Here is a 24,637-nt window from a genome sequence, read left to right as displayed (position 1 = left end):
TGGAACTCTGCATTTGGTGCAAGGTAGAAAAGTCAGATGATTTGGGAGTAGGAGACAGGTGAGCAGGTGGATCTGGGAGTCAATTGTTTAAGACCAAAACAAGTCCTAGGACATAGTAACCAAAAAGACATGGTGATGTTAAAGTATCATGCAAATGCCTTGTCACGTTATTTGTTACCATCAAAGCAGCACAATTTCAATGGCCTCTCTCATTCACTGGGGACCACCATGTCCCATCTTGATTCTCTGTTGCCAGTACTAGACAAGGTCAATCCATGAATGCCAACCATCTGACCATGCTGTCGGTCCAGAAGGGCTGAACAGACCTTCGTGTACTGACTGCCAGTCTAACCACAACATTGTCCTAAATGCTACGCTCCTGCTCAGCTACAGCTCCAATAGGTAAAAAAAATTTAATTATTGTTTCTTACTTGCTGAGACTTGGCAGATGAAAAGTTATTACCCTTATATGAGTCAATTTAATATAAAGCTACGTTTGGCACCTGATTGGCCATGTTTCAAATACCTAGCAGGTTGTTTCTGAAGGCTCTGTTGGTTTTCACTCACCCTCAGCATGACGACGGGACTTCAGAAAGTACACGTAAAACACAACATGCTAGTTACACTTTCATTCTGTACAGAATAAACAAATAACATTCAGCATGACCTATTCTGTGAGCTAAAGCTTCTAGCAGCCTGATTTTGTTACCTTTGGAGCTATGCTTAATGTGTCTCCCTGTTTACAGTTTTTAAACTAAGCTAAGCAAACTCTCTGCTGGCCTTTTCTGTTACCTAATGTACAAATTCCCTTATAAATCAAGAGAAGTTTAGTGAAAGAAACAGGAGTTGTTTTTAAAGAATCACAGTAATTTAAATGAGATGAATAAAGAGACAAAAAGACAGACTGAGAACTGTACTGGAATGCCTCCCACAAACTCACTCCCACTCTTCCTCTTTTTGCCCACACACTCTCTGTTACTGTGACGTCCACTCGTCCTTTTTACTCCTCCACTCAGCTGCGGAGGCGTTCTGTTCTCTTCTCATTCATACACTGCCATGTTATTTCCATATTTCTGAGTGGATGAAGAAGAGGAAGGAAGAGGAGGAGGCGGAGGAGGAAGGGGAGGAGGAGGAGGAAGTACCATGTTTGGCTTTATCCAAGCATATCAGATTTCCAATCACGCTGAGATCGTGATAAGATTTCGCATCAGAGCCAATATGTACAGATGGAATTATGTCATATTTGTACAAGAGAAACTGGTGCAAAATATGATACAGTCTTATTCTCCAACTTACAACAGATGCTCTGATTACTAAGATGCAAAATTGCTGTAACAATTTTTAGACCTTAAATGCAAACTTTATAGGTATACATTTTTACTCTTTCATTTCAGGTCCTACTTTTTCCAAAACTACTGCTGATTTTCACAAATGAGAGCAAGAAATGTTCATGCAGTGCTGCACAAGTTTGCTGATATCCCTACTTACTGTGAGATTAGCACAATATCAGTACAAGCATCTTGAAACAGAAGGACATCATGCAGCTCTGAGCATGATCACAGTACCCAAAGTGATATAGTACAATGAACTTTGTAACTGAGAGCGTTCTGTTTGTTTGACGTGTGGGGAGGATGTGTACTGGGAGTTGTCAAGCTCCTGTTATAAGAATGAGAGCAGCATGTTCCTAATGGCACAGTATTTATGTGTGTGATACATGGCATTGGATATTTGTAACCCTTTCCTTGCTATCACATCCCGAAGGGTCACATTAGGCTTTGTTCTGCTTTGCACAGAACCAGAGCTCATCTGCTTTAAACATTGAGACAAAAGCCATTTTGTTACAGATGACTGATGAACTTGATTTAAATGCTAATGATTCTGCATGAACTTCATTTTTTATTGAAGGTGTGAATGCGCCTTCAACTATCAGAACATACATTTCTGTATATTATGCAGTTTCCTTACCTTGTCAGCATTTTATTTTTCTCTTCTTAAAGTGAATTAACTCTTATATAGGACTTGACACACTGAGATTTTGGAGTTTAGTACATATGTTCAGTTGCTACCATGAATATGATACAGGAAGCCTTTCAACCATTTATAAAAACATCAGAATTTCACAGAAAGAGGTCACTAAATGTCTCACTTCATGCAGGATATTTGATGAGTTATCATTTATGTACTTATGACCTGAGCAATAATCTCTAGAAATCACAAGACACTACATCCATAAATGTAAGGTTTTAACCAGAGGGTAAGATCATTACTATTCCCAGTCTGGCAGACTAATAAATTTGCTGCATTGCCATCATCGCGGAGGACCACATTACTACGGACTATTTCTTTATGCATTATATATAATAAAATAAATAATATAAAGTCATTCTGAAAGTAAGCGCTCACACTATGGGATGTATTTCCATTGCCATCTATTGTCTTAGTTTTTTAGGTCAGGTGTTAAGATGCTTAAAATATTTGCCAGATTTATTTGTGGTGTCAGCTGCTGTGAAAAAAAAAACAGGGTGTCAAGTCTCCATATAGTACAGTATGCTTTTACTTGTAACTCCCAGATTGATGCTTGTACCAAACAGAGGAAGTCATGGAGGCTCAAACAGTCCTGAATGGACCTATATTGCCACAACCTGTCACGGGAGAGAACTTAAAACCTAGCCTGGCAATGGGACTGGAGCTGATAATCGAGGTGCAAATAGGTGGAGACAGTACGGTACGTAGCATCATGACATTCTTACACAACTTAGTTAATTAAAATGCTCATGTTAAGTCATAGGAATTAAGGATTTCAACCACATCAATGAAACAAAAGGAAAAACAAAACATATAAAACTACAGAGCTGACTTGATCAGGAACTCAGCTGTCTTGCCTCTGGCCAAAGTTATCCCTTTGCCTTTTACAGACTATTAAAAACATGCATGATTTTAATACCCAATAGTATAAAGTAATAGCAGCAAATGTGTATAAGTGTATGTGTGGGTGCTTGCGTTGCATGGCATCTGTTACATTTTGTGTCTCAAGCTAATCTGCATTTGCCAAGGCTCAAGTCAGGGGAATGTAGTGCTGATCCAATCAGGTGAAAGGTTAGGCTCGTACCAAGCTCTCGATGTGTTCCAAACTACGTTGCCTAGATGTTTTGGAAAACATATGAGACACACTAAGACATAGTGTGATCTCTCCAGAGATATTCAATCAGGTTCTCGATCTAGAAAAACTGGAGCTCTTTCTGAGTGACCATTTGCTTCTTGGTCATCTCCCCATCTCCCTTCTCTCTCGATCGCTCAGTTTGGCCAGGCAGCCCGCTCTAGGAAGAATCCTGGTGGTTCCAAACCTTTTCCATTTACAGATGATGGAGGCCCCTGTGCTCAATGGGACCTTCAATGCTGCAGAAAAGTTTCTGTACCCTTACCAAGATCTGTGCCTCGATACAATCCTGTCTCAGAGGTCTACAGACAATTCCTTGGACTTCATGGCTTAGTTTGTGCTCTGAAATGCACTTAACTGTGCGGCCTTATATAGACAGGTGCATGCTTTTCCAAATCACGTCCAATCAACTGAATTTCCCACAGGTGGACTCCAATCAAGTTGTAGAAACATCTCAAGGATGAACACTGGAAACTTAAGTGTCATGGCCATGAATATTTATTTACATGTGATTTTTTTTTTTTTTTGTAATTAATTTGCAAAGATTTTAAAACTTCAAACTTCTTTCACACTGTCATTATAGGGTATTGTTTGCAGAAAATAATTACTTTAATCCATTTTGGAATAAGGCTAAAACATAACAAAATGTGGAGAAAGTTAAGTGCTGTGAATACTTTCTGAATGCACTGGCATTCGGACTTTATACAAGTACTTAAGTAAGTAAGTAATATTTCTATGTTATAGAACAAATAAATATATCAAGATTAACTGTAAGTTCCTGAGTTTCTTTCCTCCATTAACAATAGATCGGATAGAAAAGTTTTTTGAAGTTTTGAACTTCAAAGCCTTTGAGAAAACCTGAGTGCTGGCCTTAACCATAAGGCATTGTTTGTTGTGTGTGTGCATTTATTTACATGTGAGTTCCTCTGACTTGTACACTCCATTTTTCAATTAACTTGTATGAAAACCACATCCACATACAAGGGTTTACTCCCAGGATGAATACCTCTATAGTTTAAATAAGTACTGGTCACATGGTTTGTAGAACGTTTACAACATAGTTATGACCACAGTCATACCTTTATTTGGGCTAGTAAACATCCAGCAGAATGTTACTGAGTAAGTATCACATTTACACGCTGTTTCTCAGGCCAGGCATTCGGCTACTTAGGCTTGTTGAGTAATTCGTATGAGATGATAACAATTTAAGATTTTCTTAAGATTTCACTTTGCATTGTAACACTGGTTTTACAGATATTTATACCATGTGTTTAAATAGCGATTGTGTTGCAGATGATTTCAGGGTGTTGTATAGTATGTACTACAGTTAAAGTCTTTTCAGTCATTGGATAATGAAGCTATAAAAATGTACCACGAAACTCTATACTTATTTACTTTATACATCATGTGTTGTGTTTAATCAAACAATTTTAAGATATTAGGAAAGTGTTGCATGAAATGTGAAATATCATAGTAACGAATTTAACTTAAACTAGTCACAGCATACATCAATGATTGATGTGTAAGTACTAAAACAATCAATCTCTAATGTAATATAAATGCAGCTGTAAAAAAGCTTTACATTTTCAGTTATCACTGAACAGAAATGTGGAACAAAACAATATTGATTTTAAAGTAAGTGTGTCAGTTGCCCTCTTTGTTACATATTACCTTTTATCCAAGCAAAGGAACTGAGTTGAGCTACTTGTTTGGGAATGTAGCCTTTGCCCTACCTGCAGACATCTCAGTCTTGCAACAAATGCTTTTGATCGTGATCATTTGGCCACTTGGCCTTTTAGTATCGCACTCCATCCAGTGTGACTCTCAGCAAAGTGACCTTGCACTAGTCAGGGTTAGGGCTTTGTTGGACATGTTTATGAAGATAGCAAGGGGTCATGACCCATGTTTCTCTGTCTGGTGACAGCAGAGGAAATGAGGGATAAGATTCCGGTAACAGATGAAAGACGAGAATGGAGATGAAAGCAGGGGTTATCTGGTTCTCTGCAGAGCGTATCGATCTGTTTGTGTTTTGTGGGGTGAACAGGTTTGTTGGCCACAGTCCCAGCAGAAGTGCTGAGGTAGTGGCTGCAGTGCACTGTGGAAGTGTTAGTGCAGAGGCTGCACTTAAATTAGGGTTCAAGATACATTTGAGGTCAGCTCCTGCTGATGGCATAATAGCCAGTGTCAGTAAAAACTAAAACCACTGTGAGCTTATGAACTAGCCAAACAGAAAGCTTTGACATTACAAACTCTCAGCCACTTAATTAGAAATTGGGCTAGTGCTGCCTTCTTGTGGCATTTATGACTTACTACATAAGAAATAGAAAAAAAACAATCAAAAGTTTAAAAAAATTAACAAGAATATTGTAGAAATATCTTTATTGTAGGAATTACACAAAATGGGATCTGGAAAATATAAAATGCCAAAGTATGTTCTGTCCTGTAAATTTATTTTTTTGATACCAAATACTATATGTACTCATGTAAAATTTGATCAAATCCAAGCTCAGTGCACAAACAGAAACAGGATGTAGTCAGTGACGAGTAATTGCTATTACTTTACAATAAAATCCTTTGCATATTTTAATTGCTCTGAAAGTGACACAGAAACTATACTTAGGCTGCAAAAGGCCTTTCTCATTAGCAAATGATGAAAGTTTACTCAAAATACTGTATCTTAAGGGATACAAAAGACAAACTTTTGTTAGGACCTTTTAAGACGCCTCCACTTGCAAAGACGCCTATAAATACCGTCCTCATCATCTGTAGGTGTGTGTGTTTGACTTGAATGTGCAACCATGTCATTATAAGCCTTCACTGAACATAAATTTAGCATAAAATCAACGAGGAAAGCAAACGGAAATTCACAAACTAAACCTTCAAGTCAAACAACTTGAACAGAATAGCAAAAAGTATATATTATGTGTGAGTGTATATACATGTGCATTTCTTTTGTTCACTTTTTGTGAGAAAATCCTTTAGCACACAGTTGTTATACACAATGCTCGGACAGAGTAAAAGAACAGAAAAGATGATTATCTTTTTTTGTCTGTTTCTTTTTGTGCATTTGTTCTAGATGTCAATGACAGGGTTGTGCAACAATAAAGTTAATGCAGACATCACAACAAACACCACTTTCATATATGTACACACACAGATACCCACATACCTACCAATGCTATTTCAGTGCTGTTTGTATGTTAATATGGTGCTGATTGTCAGGCGTTGGCTTTGGATTAATGAAAACCTAAGAAACACTAGAGTCCAACATAAAATGTAAATCGTATAAATAAAAATTAACCTAATAACACACAAACTAATCCACTAATAACCTGAGGAGAGTATTGAACTATGTTAGAGAGGAATGCATTATATTTACAACAGGGTGATTGGTATATATCTGTGGTGGCAACATATCGTGAATAAACAAATGATGAGCTTCTTTAACCAGCTGGTAAGTCCCATCCTTAACATTAGTACAGGCTATAATGTGTGAAAATCTATAATATTGATGTAGCTATATCTTTGCATGATGTGGCACTTGCAGGGAATGGAAATGAAAAATAAAATGGAGTGAGGCAGATTAGTAAGATTTAATAGCACCTGACTTACACAAAATACTCTTACAAAATAAACACCAGTTTACCAGTTTAGGGGGGATGTATTCAGTGCAGTGGTAATCTGGGTGCCATTCTTTTAGAGACATGTTGTGATCGTGTTAGTTAAGGTCTGCATGGAGCAAAAAGCTGCTTGGTCTGTGTACTGCTTTGTAAAGTTCAACCACTGGCTGTTCTGCAAACCACATCTCTGTCCCACTCCACTCACACACGCAGGGAAATAGCACCATCCTTTGAAAACAGGAAGTAAAGCCAAGTTGTGGACTTCAGCACACGCGATATTGCTTGCATATTAGGAAGGAGGATTCTGGCATTGAGGTTTATGTCCTTTTCATGCAGACTTGACAGCGGCTTACATGTGTTCGGAGATTGCCGGCTTTAAGCGTTGTTGGGACAGGTTTCCTGGTGACAAAAAGAGAAAAAACATATGTGCCTAGTGTAAATATAGAGGAAATGTGACAAAGCCAAAACCTGAAAGTATAATGTGTCAAGTTTCTAGCCATTTGCACCTAGAACCACACCCAACAATGATTTCACATCTGTATATCACTGCAGCAAGATGAGAAGTTAAACCACTGGATGTCAGTAAAAGCAATTGGTGTTAGGTCAAGTTCTGTCTTACGTAAACATCTCATTGTCTTCTATGGTGGCGAGCCAGAAGCTGTAGGAGTTGGCGTAATAATTGCAGGTTCCACGACCATGACACTCGATGAATGGAGCGCTACGGAATTCCTCCAGGCAGGAGCCAGGAGAGGCCAGAGCCTGGCCTGAACCCTCAGCACCGGCACTTGTGTGCTACAAAAAACACGTACAATACAGTGCAACCAAAGTTGTAATCGTTCACTGCAATGGTTGATATTATGATGCTTTTCTAATTTTAAACAGAAATATCTTCCACAGGCTATAAGGAGTCTTTAGAAAATAGGCTTAGATGATACATGGTGGCTGTAGCTCTTACCATGACAAAGGAATAGCCAATCCACAGAGAGTCCCAGCCATTAGGACATGGAGGGATCATGATGGTTTGACTGTGAACTGCTATCACCATCGCTGGGGCCTCACAAACAGCACATCTGCGTACACACAAACACGTATGACAGGTGTACACCATGTGGGTGTCCTATAATCATCATACAGGCAAATCACTGCAGTATGGATGCACATGCTACCATACCTGCTGATAAAGGGTTTGATGCTTTCACCAGTGATAGGTGCCATGCTCATAGGCATGGGCTCTGGGGAAGTGAGCCAGTAGGAGTAGTCATTACGAGATGCAAAATTGCAAACGTTGTTGATGTTACAGAAGAGGAATGGCATGGGGCTGAACTTCCTTAGACAGCTGCCAGCCGTACCTAAAACAAAGAGCACAAAAAAAAATTTTTTCACCCTCTCGCTTTCTTATTTTATGCTCTTTTTCATTATTTTATCTGTGTTCTTTTTTCTCACCCAAGTCCTGTCCATGAGAACGTTCGTTGCCTTGTACATAGAGCAAGGAGTAGCCATCATATATGAGGGAGGTTCCATGGGGACAAGCTGGAACCTCCACCATTTGGCTGTGACGGGTTACGAGGAATCCATGTTCCATGGAAGAGGGCCCAGGTGGACCCACTTGACCTGGAACACCATCAGGTCCTGGTGGGCCAGGATGTCCTCTGGGTCCTAAAGACATGATGTATTAATAATTTGTGTCTATCTGGATATAAATGAATGAATACCCAAAACTGGAGGTAGTTTGACTGAAAGGATGTTATTGAAGCGGTTATAGTGAGCAAGGAGACCTTTGTCTGATATTATGGGCTTATAGTTAATAAAATGTTTTTTACAAAAAAGTTATTCTTACCCTGTGGCCCTGGCAGACCAGGTTCTCCTTTGGCTCCATGCTGACCATGATATCCAGGAAGCCCATCCTCTCCTTTTGGCCCTTGAAGACCTGTCACACCTGAGAGGAAAAAACAAAAATGATGAAGTAATTAGAAAAAAATGGATGCAGAGCAGAAGAAAACTTATAGAATGTAGAGGGAACATTTCCAATCAAATGTCACCTTGTTGTCCTTTCTGTCCAGGAACCCCAGACGGCCCCTGCGGCCCTGGTAAACCTGGAATTCCTTGGTGCCCAATGTCTCCTTTGATGAAGGTATGAGGGCCAGGAGGACCAGGAGGGCCTTCGTTACCTGTAACATAAAGTATTGTTGAAGGATATCTGGATTTCCAGTAGTTTGTGGAAATCTGGTTATAAACAGAGACTTAAGGATGCAACAATAATAATAATAATTCCGGTGGGAAAACAGCCATAGTTTTCAATATTAACACATTTAGGGGCTTTCACTCATTTATTACCCTTTTCTCCTTGGAATCCTCTATCTCCAGCTTCCCCTTTGAATCCAATGTCACCAACACTACCCTTTGGACCTAGAATTGAAATTCACAACAAATTTGTTTTATCTTGTTATCTTCTAAACAAATGAACATATAGACAAACATACATATAGATATATATTTAATCAATAAATGCATAAACACACACACACACGTATCACAAATGCACTCACCAGGGAAGCCAGGGACGCCCTGAAGGCCCATCTCCCCCTTGTGTCCATTAATACCTGGAGAGCCAGGTTCTCCCTGTAACAGACACCCACATGTACAATGGCAGAAAATTTCAAGATGTAAGTGTCATCACAATACAGCTTTTCTATTGCTATGGAAAGTCATGGAAAACAGCTCTTTGACATACAGGAAATCCAGGAAGTCCAGGGTCACCCTTTTGTCCTGTCTCTCCCTGGAAACCTGGGGGACCCGGATCTCCTTTCTCTCCCCTTTGGCCATCTCTCCCTGCCACACCTGGTACTCCAGGCATTCCTGTGGATCCTGTTTAGTAAAGGTAAGAACAAGGTGAGAAAGTTTTTATCAGTACAACACACAGTTTTTACAGTACTAATACACTTTTGACAGCAGCTATATATTGCCTTCCTCATCCACAAAATTATTAGCAAGGTCATTTAATTAACAATACCTTGTTCTCCAGGTTGTCCTGTTTCTCCCCTTTCTCCTTTAGGGCCATCTAGAGATGCGCCTGGGAGCCCCCTCACTCCTGGCTCACCCTGTGGTCCCTGTGGGCCTGGAAGCCCCTTGTCACCTTTGATACCAGGGATACCTGGTTGGCCTGGGGTGCCAGGGAAGCCAGGACTACCTTTGTCACCTGGAGAAGAAAAGAAAAGATCACATGACAAAACTTGGTTTAGCTTAAGGGATCAAGGAACTACATGCAAAAGGACAGAACAGGCAGGATCTTACCTTTAACACCAGTCACTCCAGATGGCCCAGGGAAACCTCGACCAGGTAAACCTGCAGACAAAGACAGATGAAAATTACATAAAAGATTATGTCCTTAATGTCTTGCGGGTGTTAGGGTTGCTAAAAAAATGTTTTACTTTCAAGACAATGCCCTATATAAGTAGTTATTAGGTGTCACTACATTGGGAAAACTTACTGCTACCTGAACTCCTGATTGTACCTGATGGTGATCACTGACTACTAAGTCATGCGTGTGTGTCTTCTAGCACTGAATATCTTCCAAAAAACAACAAAACAGGATGAGTGGCTCATTAAATAGAACCTGTCTTTCATTGTAGTTTTCTCCTAGCTTTTGTAACACTAACCTGGGTCTCCTCTCTCTCCTGGTGACCCAGGGATGCCATCCACCCCAGGGTCTCCCTTCTCTCCAGCAGGACCACGAGGTCCCTGCAATCCACCTTCACCTAGAAGAGAGCAAGTTGCCACTAATTGTTACTGATGGTACAGACAAACGTTTTCACATAAACTTTTTTTCCAGACTACAGACTATTTGGTTCAGGTGAATTACTGTATCTGATATGATCACTCAAAATAAACATGGCTGCTGATCTTGAAATTTTCTGAATCAAGTGAATGTGAGTAAAAGGCAAAGCAGAGTCAAAATTATGCTTTATTTTTTATTTACAGTGGCACTCTGATGAAGACTGTTGACTAAAGTTGTGATGAACTGGAGAAGAGTAATGAGATGTGTTTTAGTAACCAATGGTTGGCTAACAATATTATAAATGTGAGTTTTGAGAAGTAGCAAGTGATTTCAATCACCAGACTGAACTCTTTAAAAAACATATCTCACAAGAATAAGACTCTGTGATATTAATTATCAAAAAGAAAGGACTGAAAGTGTGCGTAACTGTGATTATGTAAACCTGTTACTTACCAGGCCGACCTTCACGACCAGGTTCTCCTGGAGACCCAGGAAATCCAGGAATACCTTTTTCACCTGGTCTACCTGGCTGACCTGTGTGGCAGAAATTATATACCAGATTAAGACATCATGTGGCAAAACAATGCATATTATTTATCTATAACTGCTTGTTAATAAACAAGATTAATAGGACAGCACTAACTGCAATCTCACCTGGATTCCCAGTGCTTCCTTGGTCTCCTTTGTCTCCTTGCAGTCCTGGCTTCCCAGGCATACCATCATAACCTTTTTGACCCTTCTCTCCTGGTGATCCTGGGAATCCTGGCTGCCCTTGCTGACCCTGTGAGAATAGAAGAAATAACAAAGGAAGAAGTTTGATTATTTATTTAAGCCTCCAAGCAATCCATCTGCCAAGTTTCAGTGCACAGATGCTAAGCAGTCGAACTTAGAGTTACAGCAGAGTACCCTTTCTCCTGGAATTCCTGGGATCCCAATGCCTGGCTCGCCAGGCACTCCTGTGTCTCCTTTCTCTCCATCTGACCCTCTAATTCCAGGATGTCCTGGTGTACCAATATTGCCTTTAGTGCCCTTTGGACCAGCTGCACCTAAACAAACACAGACAAGCAGACAAAATGGATCATACGTGTGTTACAGTTACGATGTTTTATACAAATGTTCAACTATATCTGCTTTATTCTAATGAATGTTACAATATTTATAGAATGACATTTCATGTTTGTAGTACACAGAAATGCTTGCAAATGATGGTACTGGTTGACATTTCTGTGACACATGAAATATTTCACTATAGTGGTATGTTTATACCTGGTATTCCCATCTCTCCAACATTGCCCTTGTGTCCAGGTGGTCCCATGCTACCAGGTTCTCCAGGAGCACCAGGATCTCCTTTCTGACCTGTGAAACATAAGTGGGGTTAAAAAATGTATTTACTTTGTCATTTTCACTGGGTAATGACACAAGTGCAGAGATTTTGAAAAAAGGCAATGATTGCCCCTTGAAATGTAAAAGGCTTAAACTGAATATTTTAACATGGTTTTTGTTTGGTCAGTACATCACCTGGTTGTCCAGGTGTACCAGGCTCTCCATCTTTGCCTGGCATTCCAGGTTTTCCACTAATTCCATCGTGGCCTTTCTCTCCAGTGGACCCTTGTTCACCTAATAGGAACCCATAGTTAGAGAAAGACCATTGAGATATTTTTAAACTATACTACCCCTCTAAAATTGTGAGAGCAAAAATAGCACTGATAGTGCAAATAGTTGATGAGCCTGTTTGTAACAAATATCTGTCTGATGAATCTGTACTTATTGAGCAAAAGACCAGTAAGTTGTTTTAGACCTGTTTTTCCAGGGTCTCCCTTTTCCCCCTTCATGTGCTCCATCTCAACATTCGTCATGTTACCAGGAGGTCCCTGAAGACCTTGCTCTCCCCTTTCTCCTTTAGGTCCAGATGCTCCTGGATCACCTCTTAGACCTGTAATTCCAGGATCACCTGGGAAGAGTGGTTGAAAAGAGCTTTTTTTATTGCAGCTGATAATTCTGGACAAAAGAAAAGCTTATACTCTAGATATAGATTTCAAGATTTGCTCCTCCATACCTCTAGGTCCAGGAGGTCCAGCTACACCAGGTGTTCCCGGAAATCCTGGTGTTCCCGGTGTCCCTATGACCCCCATTTCACCTTTAGGACCTATAAAATACACACGCACACACAGACAGGCACACACACACACACACACACACACACACACACACACACACACACACACACGTACATAGTTTAACATAAATGAAAAAGAGAATTGAAATGCTAGAGGGGTCAGTTGTGTAAAAATAAAAAAAAATACTGTCTCTCCAGTATCGCCCTACAGTAATACTGAACATTTCACATTATTTTTACGTTTTCTTTTTAAGTCTACCCAGCTCCTTCTGTCACTTTGAATGGTATATTAAATACATAATCTTATTTATTATTGCCTGATAATGGTAAGAATAATGCATGTACTGAAAAGGCTAAATGCTTAAGACATATTGTAACTTTTCAAATATTACCTCATCTACAGAAGGGAAAAAGTGCCAACGTTTAACAAAAGTAAAACTAATTCTTTATTCATCAACATGATATTCAATCCACATTGAGCTAGTGCAAATGTTCCTTTATCAATTAATTTCAGCTCATTTATACTTTTTAATAACAGTTTAACACTAAACAAAAGAAAAGCAAATAATATCTATTAAAAAGAAATAGTATACCAGTAGCAAAAGGCCCATAATTACATTGACAAAATGATTAACATAATGACTAAATTAAGTAACAGTAGAAATCAATATTATTCTATAATTCTATAAGCTTCTTGTCTTACCTTGATTTCCAAACAGTCCGTCCCTGCCTGGTAGGCCTGGTGGCCCTGGCGGTCCTTTAAAGCCTGGAACTCCTGGCAACCCAGGGCCTCCCTTTTCTCCCTGAGGCCCTGGCATGTCCAATCCAGGAGGACCAGGGTAGCCCTTTTCTCCCTTTACACCTTCCCTACCTGTTGAACATGCACATATACAATATACATATATAGCTTTATCAGATCACTACATTAAAATGTATCCACTAATTGGATCTATAGTGGTGGTGACATTTAAATGTCACCACCACTATATGTCAAAGTGTCTCTTGGAAAGCCCATTCCCATCCCCAGCTATGCAGTGCCAGTCCAAGCCGGTAAAAACTGTGCCCAATCAACATGGGGATCATGATCCACTGTGGTGACTCTGAACTTACGGGATAAGCCGAAAGGGAAAAAAAGTGGTTTTGACGTCTAAGCCATGCGACCATGGTGTAGTTTGTTTATAGCCTAACAATAGATTTTATTTCTGGAGTTTGTATTTAATCTTAAAAAATAATAAAGGTTATGTTCATCTCTGAAGATTATCTTGCTCAACAAAACATGTAAGTACTGTATCAAAAACTGAAAAATCCTATTGACTTTTTGTTGAGGGAACCAAGAAGATGCTAGCTTCTACAAAAAGCATCATCCCTACAGCACTCTATTGTTTTTTTCAGATGAAACATATGAAAATGTCTTTTGTAAAAAAAGAGCTGTAAGTTTGTGCTCACCGTATGGTCCAGGCTCTCCAGGTGGTCCTTGAAGTCCAGGAGCTCCAGGTGAGCCTTTGCCTGGAGGACCTGGTAAGCCAACACTACCAGTAGGTCCTGGGGGTCCTGCATCACCTAGTTTTAAAGATTAAAGAAAACAATGGTACTGGTAAACTGGTAAAGGAGATCAGTAAATGTCGTAGACTATATCAAATCAGGCTTCACACTAAAGGTGTTGCTATAGACCAGCAGTACCTTTGATTCCCTGAGGTCCTGGTGGTCCCGTCAGGCCTTCTCGTCCAGGAACACCAGTTCTCCCAATGCTACCCTTCTCTCCCTTAAAACCAGGAATTCCCTGTAGGCCCTGTGAGCCTTTTGGACCAGGAAGTCCCCGCCCTGGTTCACCCTGCAATATTTAAAGACAAGCACTGATTTGCACATCCTCTTTGACAGAAGTGAAATTTGACACTGACATTCAAACCTTTCACATCATATACATAAATAATAAAGAAATCTTCATCAAACATTTATACTGTAGTTGTTGAATTTTAATATAAATACACACCTTTTTTCCAGGTGGACCAGGTAATCCAGTCAAACCATCTTTTCCAGGTTTTCCTTGATCTCCTGGTAACCCAGGAGCTCCAGGAATTCCACTTATTCCTGAAAAAATGGACCAAACATTTTCTCTAAAGGTTGTTTTATTTTATCCATGAACTATATTTAGTTTATATTTCTTTAAGTAAGATGTGTGATGCATACATGGAATGGAGGAATAAATTTAATTAACTTACCTTTTGGACCAGTTGGGCCGGGCAATCCAATTCCAGTGGGCCCGTGTTCACCTTTCTGTCCAGGAAAACCTGGTAACCCAGGGTCCCCTGGTGGGCCCCTGTCCCCTGCAGCCATCAACATATTATATTTTTTTTAAACAAGACTGCCAACAAGCTTTACGGATATTAAGTTAAATTATCATGTTTTTAATTGACAAAATGTAGTTTTCTGTTTAATATTCACATTTCAAATACATTTTATTGATGGAAATCTAAATGATAACATGCTGACATGCAAAGGTTTTGCTCACCTTGAAGCCCAGGTCTTCCTGTTACGCCTTGGGGTCCAGGGTCACCCCGAGGACCAGGAGAGCTAAAACTTACACCTGGGTCACCTTTTACACCTGGTGGGTGGAAGGTTTTTATTATTAAGAAATAATGTAGAGCATTTGTCTGTGCAGTACATATATGTTTTCAGCATTTCAGATTTGTCCTTAAGATAAAGTTTGATTTGACTTCTAATTGGCTCCATGTGTACATCATCTAATGCATACCAGGTGGACCAGGAGCTCCAGGAATTCCTGGGTTTCCCTGACTGCCCTTCTCTCCAGGTTCTCCTGGTTGCCCGAAACCTGGCAGACCAGGGGGACCTCTCTCTCCTGGTGGACCATTAAAACCAAGGTCCCCATTTAGTCCACGGTCACCCTTGATGCCTATTTTGGCCTGAAAGCAAAATTTGAGGAATTAATTTTTTGTTTTAAAAGGTTCAAGTAAATGGAAGTGTAAGTGAAAAGTCATGAGAAAGACATTGCAACAACCATAACAAAACCTTTTTTGGCTTAAACTTGCAGTTATTGTTTTAGTGTATTTGTGGACTGATAAAGTTACAGTAAACTTGGTAACAAAACCTTTCCTATTTACACAGGAACATAATTATCAGGAACATAACTAAATTATAATTAAACTAAATCTTTATTCATCTTCAGTCACACACGTGCACTTTGTCAGGGTCTTGTTGCACTTCCTGTCCCTGGACTTTTATTTTGTGGCCCCTTCTCCTTACTTCCTGTCCTTGGTTCTTTTGCCCAGCTTTGCCCTCGTTGTCCCTCATTGTTTGCACCTGTTCCACCCTCTATTTAAGTTCAGTCTTCCCTTCACTCCCCTGCCAGATCCTCGTCATTGTTAATGTGGTCTCTGCTATCGTGGTCACTGTCTTCATCGCGGGCGTCATTGTCGTCATTGTCGTCATTGTCGTCATTGTCGTCATTGTCGTCATTGTCGTCATTATCGTCATTATCGTCATTAATACCCTCACCAACTCCACAGTAGACTCTGGACTTTTGGTAAAGCCTGAAACTTACGTTTCTCGAACTCTTGGGAAATCTGGACTCCTGCATCTTGGACTTTGGTATCCTGGACTCTGTGTTTCCTGTGTGGTTTTGATCTGAGGTTTTGCCTTTTGTTTAATTCAGTATTTTGGTCTAGTCCATAGTTTTTCTCCGCTTGTTTTATCCGGGTTTCTTTCATGTTTAGGTTTGCTTGTGTGCTCTTCAGTTTGCCAGTGCCTTATGTTGAGTTTGTTTGTGACTGCCTCCCTTTAGTCCTTGTGTTTATGTGCTCTAGTGGTTTAACGTTTATCTGTGCCTTATTTACCCAGTAGCCTCTGTTAGTTCTTTCTTCTCCTAGTCTAACTTATTCCCTGACCCTTAGCTGTGTTTATTCTGGTCATTCTGTTCCCCTCTTGTTTTCAAGTTAACTCCTTTCGTGTGCTGGTCCTGTTCACCATTTAAGTCAGTCAAAATCCCCTTATTTGCAATCCCTTTCACGGTCTCTTTACTTGGTCCCTCCCTTAACCAAAAATCCTGACACACTTACAGGTTCTCCTTTGATACCAGGTTCACCTTGGAGGCCATCTCTCCCTGGTTGTCCATCCAGTCCTGGCCTCCCTGGTGAACCAGGACGACCTGGAAGACCTTTGTCCCCTTTAAGACCAGGAGCTACGAAGACATCTCCTGGATCACCAACAGCACCAGGAGCGCCCATCAAACCAGGACTGCCTGGGGCACCCTGCACACAGGTATAAAAAGTAACATGCACTGAGAAAAACATCAGGGACATATTCTGATATTTTCCTCAACTATGAGCTATTGGACTGTAAAAACATCCAGCTTCGATTTATCATAAATGTCTCTGACATTATTTGACATTATTTGACTCACATGGTTTCCAGGTTGTCCAGGAAAGCCAGGCTGACCCTTTTCTCCTTTGCTGCCTGCTGGCCCAGGAGGCCCTGTCAGGTGAAAATATACATTGTGCTACCTTAGCTCATTCAGTAATTATCATATTACAGTATATGTCAAGCCACAGAAAAAAGTTAAACCATACATCAATAATTCAATTATAAAATGGTTGTTTGGACACTGAAAACTGAGCAGCTGAGGTCAGAAGGTCTCAGAACTTTAGTAAAGAACCTATTTTATTTAAAAGCAACACATTCACTCACCATACTCTCCTTTGGGTCCTTGGGGGCCAGGTAATCCAGGTGCGCCTTCACAGTTAACACAGGTATCTCCTTTGTTACCTAATAAGAAGTACAAAAACTAATAAATGACAACAAAACTTTGATTTATTAATTGATTTATTAATTACTTTCATTTTAGTTAGTAGTTATTATAGTCATCCCTACCTTTCTGTCCCACTTCTCCTTGTAATCCTGGAGGTCCAGGTGGGCCAGGATTACCTTTCTCAATGTTACATTCACCGCCAACTGTACACACAGCCATACAAATTAACTTGCAGTATTTAAATATACAAAAGGAAAATTCACACTTTATGCACAATAGGCATCTATTTCAAATTATTGAAATTACTGTATTATTCAGACATTGGACATACTTTGGGGTCCTGGTGGTCCAGGGGGTCCAGGCAGTCCTGGCTGTCCTGGGGGTCCAACGAGAGACTCTCCTTCTAAACCCTTGTCTCCTTTCTCACCCATATCTCCTTTCTCACCATTAAATCCACGAGGTCCTTCAATATACTGGCCTGAAGTACAACAAGAAAGCCAAAGTTAATCTGTGAGATTAACATGTGTCGCATTTATCCAGCATAGCCTTAATGCAGTGCTGTTCTACTGCATTGAAATATTTAGTATATTCACCTGGTGGACCTGCCTCACCCTGAGGCCCAGGATAACCTGCAGATCAAGAAGAAACCACATCTGAAACATGTATCACATGGAAAATTATGCATTTATGCACATGTATTTTTTGCTGCCTCAATTTACCTTTTTCTCCTTTCAACCCTGGGAGACCACGAAGACCGGGAGGACCAGGTGCACCAACACCCTAAATTACATTATTACAAATGTTACGAATGCATGTCTGTATTTTAAAAACTATCACACTCATCTACCTAAAACTGACTGCTGACTTTCTTGCCCGTTTCCTCACTTGATCCTATGTTTTATTTTATTCATCACTAATGAATGTGTTTGGTCAGACATGTGCTATGCTGCCCGAACACACTAGAATACATTTCCCAACACTGTATAATAGTGAGATGGCTTCAAATCATTTTATTGTATAGTATATAGATGATATTGCAATACAAATAATGTGATCTTTACTGTATGTTTCAATGTTCATGTGCCAGTTAAAAACAATTTTTTTCAAACAATAATTTCAGAATATAATTTAGACATTAGATGCACATTACTTCTTCTGTTGCATGTCATTTTATAGAAAGCAATAATTTTGTTTCCCAGCTTAGGTGTAAGTAAGGAAAAAGTGATCCTGTCATGCAGAGGCAATGATCCGTAAAGATTGCAACCTTTAGTTATTCACATTAAATGCTATGTCTGCTACAATTTAAATTAGAAATGATATCCATAATTTAAGTTTTTAAACTAAGTCCAGCTAGACTTTAGTCCAGAAAACCAGAACCATTTATAATTTATTCTCTTTGCAATTGATGGGAAAAAAAACAAGTTTGAGTTACATCGAAGTAAATGGAAAACAGGTAGAACAGAGGTTACTTACATAACCTGGTGGTCCTCTGTCTCCTTTTTCACCCTAAAATAGATAAAGATGGATCATCACATTTCCAAGAAGCCTTACATTTTGTATGTCTTCTTTAATTAAAAAGTGACTTAGTTACCGGGGAACCAAGGAATCCAGGAGGTCCTGTAGAGCCCTTTTCTCCCTGTATATGAGTACATACAGTTCTTCAGCTGTATATATTATATAAATGAAGAACCCAACAGAGGGACAATAGAGTATGTGGATAATATAGTTAGTTATTGTTACCTTTGGCCCGTCCTCGCCATCTTTGCCAGATTTACCCTAAAACAACATAAACATTTGATACAGAACTAACATTGAGTAAAGACGCTCATTTTAAACAGGTTGGCATTATTCAGCAAAAACTTTATATAAGGGTTTCTTTTTTGTTACTTTAAAACTGAACAATTTCAAAACAATCTTACAGGTTAAAGAACTTCTCTTTTGTTTATCATATATGTATTTTATACATATTTTTGTCACTTACGGTTGATCCAGGTGGGCCCATTTCCCCTTTGACACCTGCAAGATGGGGGATGCAATAGCCCTACAAAGGAAACCAGATGTCTCAAAGAAGTCAAAGTTAAAGTTTACATGCACAGTAATGCACAGTAAGTCAAACATCTCAACACTAAAAAGCAAAATACTAACTTTATCTCCTTGGTCACCTTTTGGTCCTGGGTCTCCTTTTATTCTCTTTAGGGTTAAAAAGCACAAATAAGTCGAGAAAATATTTAAAGATTGAATTATACATGAAAATACAATTTTGTTCAGGGTAATAAGAAGTAATAGTATATTAATAGTGAAGGTACAATTGTTTCATGAGATCCGCCATGTGGCTGCACAGGTCCAGGGGGTCCAGGGGGTCCTTTATATCCTTGCTCACCCTGCAGAAACACAGCAACAACAGTCATACACATTTTTTTATCAATTTCAAGAAGTAGTCAGAAACAATATTATTGGTATGTGTGACATGTTACAGTACAGCTGAGTTTCACAGTAAGAAAGGTAGTACCCTATGCTGACCACGTCATCATTATGTGGTCAATGAAATAAAAACATAATTTAAGAAACAAACTGTAACTTATAGCAGGCAGCTTAAAAAGAAATCTCTCACCTTCTCTCCTTTCTCACTCACAAAGGCCAACCTGTCACCCTGCAGGGATGCAAAAAACGTTCTGATTACATCTCAAATGGATGAAGCACAACAACCCAGAGTTGAGACTAATATGTAGAGATCCAGTCCTAAACATTTCTCTACAGTGTCCTTACAGATATCCATACCAAAAACCAGTGTTTCCTCTCTTCTGTAACGAAGCAACTAATGCTGAACTCCCCACTTCTTTCTTATGACTTTATGAAAAAAAAAGCCTCCAGTTAATCCAAAATACTGCTACAAGAGTACTGACTAGAATTAGCCAAAGAGATCATATTTCTCATTCGATGGCTTGTCTCCATTGGCTCCCCATAAAATCCATTATAAAATATAAAACCTTCCTCTTTACATACCAAGCCTTTAAAGGTCAAGCTCCATCATATCTTAAAGAATTTATCATATTTTCCTAATAGACCACTTCAATCTCTGAGTGCTGGTCTACTTGCTATTCCTAGAATTCACAAAAGTAGACTACTAACCTTTAGCTATCAAGCTCCTTTCCTATGATATCAGCTCCCAGTTTAGCTTTAGGAGGTAGATATCCTCCCTAATTTTAATACTTATTGTTAGAGCTAGCTCAGTCACACTGAACCATTGTTTGAGCTCCTACCCTATTCTCCTCTCCTCTACCCATGAATTTATATGTCACCATTGCATGACGTTAACTTTGTATCTTCTTTCTCCAGTAGTTGTCCTCTCCCCCTGTACCTTTCAGCAGGTACCCATGGCTTTGGACATGTGTGTTTTCAATTTGCAGTTATTAGCCCTACCAACCTGCCGAAAATTTTCATTGTTGCTTCTTGTTGCTCTTCATGTCTTTTCTTTCTCTGTTTTCGACTCACCCTAAAAGGTCAAGACAGATTTCTGCCTACCCTGAGCCTGGTTCTGTCAGTTTTTCTGTTAAAGGGAGGTTTTCAAGGGGGGTTTGATGGGTTTTCTCAATAACTCTGTATAGTCTCGTTTTGTTATACAAAGTACCTTGAGATAATTTTATTGTGAATTGTTGCTATATAAATAAAGTTGAATTTAATTTAAAGTTGAATGATCAACTCAAAGGGTGTAGCACTTTGTTTTAGAATTTAAATTTTATGTATGGTATATATTACCTTTTCACCAGGAGGTCCAGGGGGGCCAGGATCACCCTGTCAAACACAGTCAAATAAACTATTAATTTTGTACTACTTTTGTGCAAGACAATTCCTCATTTATCATTTATCATCATAAAGGTTCTACAGAATTTTGTTTTTCAAAAAGTATGCTAATGAACACCACTGCATGGGATGAAACAGCATATCAGTAAGGAGTAACTTACTTGGAATCCTGGATAGCCTCGAGGTCCTGGAGGTCCAACAGGTCCAGGAGGTCCTGCATTTCCCTGTGGGATTACAAAACGTGTGTGGAAGTGACTTTACAAAAATTTTGATTGCTTTGTCTATTTCCATCAGCACATAAAAACATATGCATGCACATTGTATTCATAAACACACACACACACACACACACACACACACACACACACACACACACACACACACACACACACACACACACACACACACACACACACACACAAATTTACAGGTAATCCAGAATTGCCAGGGAATCCTCTGTCTCCTTTCAAGGGAATAATCCCAATCACGCCACCAGGGTCACCCTGCAAGACACAAAACAAAACAAAATAGTTTGGTATAGAACATGCATCTTATTGCAAGGCATACTAGTATTGTTTGACAAAATTATCTAAATATAAGATGTCAAAGGTTTATAAATGTCAGCTGACCTTCATTCCAGGAAGTCCTGGGATTCCCTAAAAAGAAAAAACAGTGAAAAAAGATCTATACATGTAACATAGACTAGCAGGATGAATATTTCAGATTAGATACAGATACAGATTAGTTAACATATTGTCATGTCACGAAATCCTATATTTACAATTTTACAATTGTGATGTTAAAACTTTTTTATTTTATATGCTCCTATATGGACTATTATTATGTGTTTTTAATCGACTCATACCATTCCTAAAGTCATGTTTTTGATGGTTGTCACATTGTTTTCACACATCAGTAGCAATAATTGTAACATATACTGGTCACTGAGGAAGGTGTTGATTGTTATGGGAGTCATGGTTTCTTACAGGTGGTCCTTGAAGACCAGGAAATCCGCGATCACCATCCCTTCCTCTCTCTCCCTGAAACACACATGCAACACAGTGAGAAGGGTCTTCAGGTAATGAAACATAGGTGGTGTCTCTGAACATTCACAAACGCACTGTATCTACTTTTAGAAGTTTGACAACTGGCTTACTTTGGTCCCGTTGCATCCTGGGATACCTTGCGCACCTGGTGGACCATCATTTCCATTGATGCCCTTAAAGTTGGATAGCATAAATAGACAATTTGTGACTATTTGCAATTGCAACATCATAGGTCCAGTTTCCAGACCCATCCATCCTCCTGTAAACACTAAACTACCCACAGACACAATTAAAAATGAGATTCAGCCTAGAAATGCCTACATACTCTGATGTTACACCTACTGTTATGAGGCATGTTTACTAAGCTGGTTGATGCGGGAATGAAGACAGATCGGAGGAACTTACTGGAAGTCCTGGGTTTCCTGGGAAACCTGGCAGACCAGGAGGGCCCTGTATAAATCACAAACATATCAGTAATACTGTTTCATGGCAATACAACAACCATCCGTCCATCATTTGTAACCGTTTGTCCTGTTCAGGGTCAGGGAGGAGTGAAGTCTATCCCAGTTATCACTGTGCAAGAGGCAGGGTTCATTCTGGACAGCTCACCAGTCTATCTCAGGGCCAATGCAGAGAGACATACACAGACAAACAGCCATTCACAATCACGCTTACGGGCATTTAGAGTCACCATTTAACAATTGACACCAATGCATGCATGGGAAGAACATGTAATTTCCAAACAGAAACGCTGCAGACAGCTGTTAAATTCGAACCAGGGGCCTTGTAGCTGTGAGGCGGCACCACCACCTTGCTGCACAATACAACATATTTAACCCAAACATTAATCTGTGATATAGAAGTATAGTTTCTTATCAAAATATTCATATTATACTGTATCAAAATAAGTTAGTTACTCAGTTAAGTTACTCACCCTCACTCCTTTCAGTCCAGGAGCCCCATGTTCACCCACATCCCCCTAAGAAGAGACAAACAGAAAAACGAAATGTATCATCCCATTAGAATAAAAAAATGGCAATGTTGTAGTATATCAGTTTAGTTGTTGTTTTAGTTTTTTTATGGAGTTTTCACTAATGGATAAACTAAGCTATAGAAATCCCTGCTGCTTTCACTGCATTTGTATGTGTCAATTCAGAAACGGCCCATGTGTATGCTGAAATCTTTGGCTCATGCAGAGTTATTTAAGGTTATTCTTTTAGTGTGTATGTAAGCTTTTATTACATTCTGTTGGCAAATTAGATTTTTACACAACCATTGTGAGGAGTTGTAGGTTACAGTCAGAGTAAGAAGCTAGGAAACCAGTTATGTCAATGAATGTCCTCACAACTATAGTAAGACACAAATTTGTGTGTGCCTGCTGGTGAGTGTGTTTGCATCCATGTCAACTGACCTTAGGTCCCATTTCCCCTGGAGGCCCCTCAGGTCCCTGCATTCCTGGGAATCCCATATTACCATGAAGACCAGGAACTCCCCGTTCACCCTGTGGAACACAAACCATCACAATAATAGAACCGTTATCATCACTTTTTTCTTTATTTAAACTATGAGACAAGAGTTTGGTACTAAAAGAAACTTTCCAAAACAAAATAAGTATTACAGTAAATGACAATTGTGTATGAACCACAGGGTCAGTGGTTCGATTCCCTGTCCTCCTGGCTACACATTGAAGTGTCCCTGGGCTGAACCTCAGAGTTGTCACTTTAGATAAAAGTGTCTGCTAAATGACTTATTGTAATTCTGACAGAGTTACTGTTTGTGTAGTTGTTCTATTAACTTTATATGGGATTAATAAAGTATATGAAAGCAAAATCTCCAGTATGATTAATTTGCACATCAGTAAAACAAACACAGACCCGAAAACAAAGCCATCAAAACTGTTATAAACAAATTCAGAAATGTGCAACAGGTCATTTGGGAGAACACTTTACCCAAGAGCTTACGATACATAATCCTTCATACAATAAATAATGTAATTTGGAAATACAGAATCATTTATGGGCATAATTCTTTGTTATTTATGTATAAATAGTGAGCACACTTCAAAATTCCTCCTGTAGCAACCTCTTTAGTTCCTAAGACTTGGAAGACGGGACGGAATGACGTCACTTGAGTCTGGGGCAGGAAGGTTGGTTAATTATTTAGCTCGTAAATCTCTTACACTATCTCTTTATATTAGACTAAACAGAATTGGCATTGCACTCAAAATACTGCAATTATGACTAACAGTCAAATTACATCTAAGCGCAATATCTCTCCTTTCCATGGGGGGCTGCGTTTCCATCGATGTAGTGGAGTAAAAAGTACAGCATTTCCCAACAAAGTGTGGAGGGGTTTTTTTT

At 39.4% G+C, this 24,637-nt stretch overlaps 1 protein-coding gene across 1 annotated transcript in view; it reads right to left on the bottom strand.

Moving 5' to 3' along the window:
* Nucleotides 1-5,521: 5,521 nt before the first annotated feature.
* Nucleotides 5,522-24,637, bottom strand: part of col4a1 (collagen, type IV, alpha 1) — a 36,086-nt gene continuing 16,970 nt past the window's right edge. Inside the window, exons 3-52 of the mRNA XM_067515702.1 lie at nt 23,689-23,778; nt 23,212-23,256; nt 22,683-22,727; nt 22,388-22,450; nt 22,218-22,271; nt 21,861-21,887; nt 21,660-21,734; nt 21,393-21,455; nt 21,187-21,222; nt 20,042-20,080; nt 19,737-19,811; nt 19,576-19,620; nt 19,412-19,471; nt 19,171-19,206; nt 19,022-19,066; nt 18,904-18,936; nt 18,150-18,210; nt 18,024-18,059; nt 17,762-17,908; nt 17,553-17,633; nt 17,370-17,447; nt 17,086-17,156; nt 16,742-16,933; nt 15,421-15,589; nt 15,178-15,270; nt 14,888-14,992; nt 14,659-14,756; nt 14,349-14,499; nt 14,115-14,228; nt 13,372-13,539; nt 12,609-12,698; nt 12,351-12,503; nt 12,071-12,169; nt 11,819-11,908; nt 11,459-11,598; nt 11,207-11,333; nt 11,006-11,086; nt 10,434-10,532; nt 10,069-10,119; nt 9,788-9,973; nt 9,509-9,642; nt 9,324-9,396; nt 9,112-9,183; nt 8,817-8,945; nt 8,615-8,713; nt 8,221-8,433; nt 7,949-8,126; nt 7,733-7,847; nt 7,397-7,569; nt 5,522-7,176 (exon numbers count right to left, since the gene is read on the bottom strand). Coding sequence (XP_067371803.1) covers nt 7,095-7,176; nt 7,397-7,569; nt 7,733-7,847; nt 7,949-8,126; nt 8,221-8,433; nt 8,615-8,713; nt 8,817-8,945; nt 9,112-9,183; nt 9,324-9,396; nt 9,509-9,642; nt 9,788-9,973; nt 10,069-10,119; nt 10,434-10,532; nt 11,006-11,086; nt 11,207-11,333; nt 11,459-11,598; nt 11,819-11,908; nt 12,071-12,169; nt 12,351-12,503; nt 12,609-12,698; nt 13,372-13,539; nt 14,115-14,228; nt 14,349-14,499; nt 14,659-14,756; nt 14,888-14,992; nt 15,178-15,270; nt 15,421-15,589; nt 16,742-16,933; nt 17,086-17,156; nt 17,370-17,447; nt 17,553-17,633; nt 17,762-17,908; nt 18,024-18,059; nt 18,150-18,210; nt 18,904-18,936; nt 19,022-19,066; nt 19,171-19,206; nt 19,412-19,471; nt 19,576-19,620; nt 19,737-19,811; nt 20,042-20,080; nt 21,187-21,222; nt 21,393-21,455; nt 21,660-21,734; nt 21,861-21,887; nt 22,218-22,271; nt 22,388-22,450; nt 22,683-22,727; nt 23,212-23,256; nt 23,689-23,778 — 4,779 coding nt within the window. The 3' untranslated portion in view covers nt 5,522-7,094. The remainder of the gene's footprint in view (nt 7,177-7,396; nt 7,570-7,732; nt 7,848-7,948; nt 8,127-8,220; nt 8,434-8,614; nt 8,714-8,816; nt 8,946-9,111; nt 9,184-9,323; nt 9,397-9,508; nt 9,643-9,787; nt 9,974-10,068; nt 10,120-10,433; nt 10,533-11,005; nt 11,087-11,206; nt 11,334-11,458; nt 11,599-11,818; nt 11,909-12,070; nt 12,170-12,350; nt 12,504-12,608; nt 12,699-13,371; nt 13,540-14,114; nt 14,229-14,348; nt 14,500-14,658; nt 14,757-14,887; nt 14,993-15,177; nt 15,271-15,420; nt 15,590-16,741; nt 16,934-17,085; nt 17,157-17,369; nt 17,448-17,552; nt 17,634-17,761; nt 17,909-18,023; nt 18,060-18,149; nt 18,211-18,903; nt 18,937-19,021; nt 19,067-19,170; nt 19,207-19,411; nt 19,472-19,575; nt 19,621-19,736; nt 19,812-20,041; nt 20,081-21,186; nt 21,223-21,392; nt 21,456-21,659; nt 21,735-21,860; nt 21,888-22,217; nt 22,272-22,387; nt 22,451-22,682; nt 22,728-23,211; nt 23,257-23,688; nt 23,779-24,637) is intronic.

Source organism: Channa argus, chromosome 9 (assembly GCF_033026475.1).
Source record: "Channa argus isolate prfri chromosome 9, Channa argus male v1.0, whole genome shotgun sequence".
Lineage (NCBI taxonomy): Eukaryota > Metazoa > Chordata > Actinopteri > Anabantiformes > Channidae > Channa > Channa argus.
The sequence above is the reverse complement of the archived record's forward strand: the minus strand, read 5'-3'. Positions and strand labels throughout refer to the sequence as shown.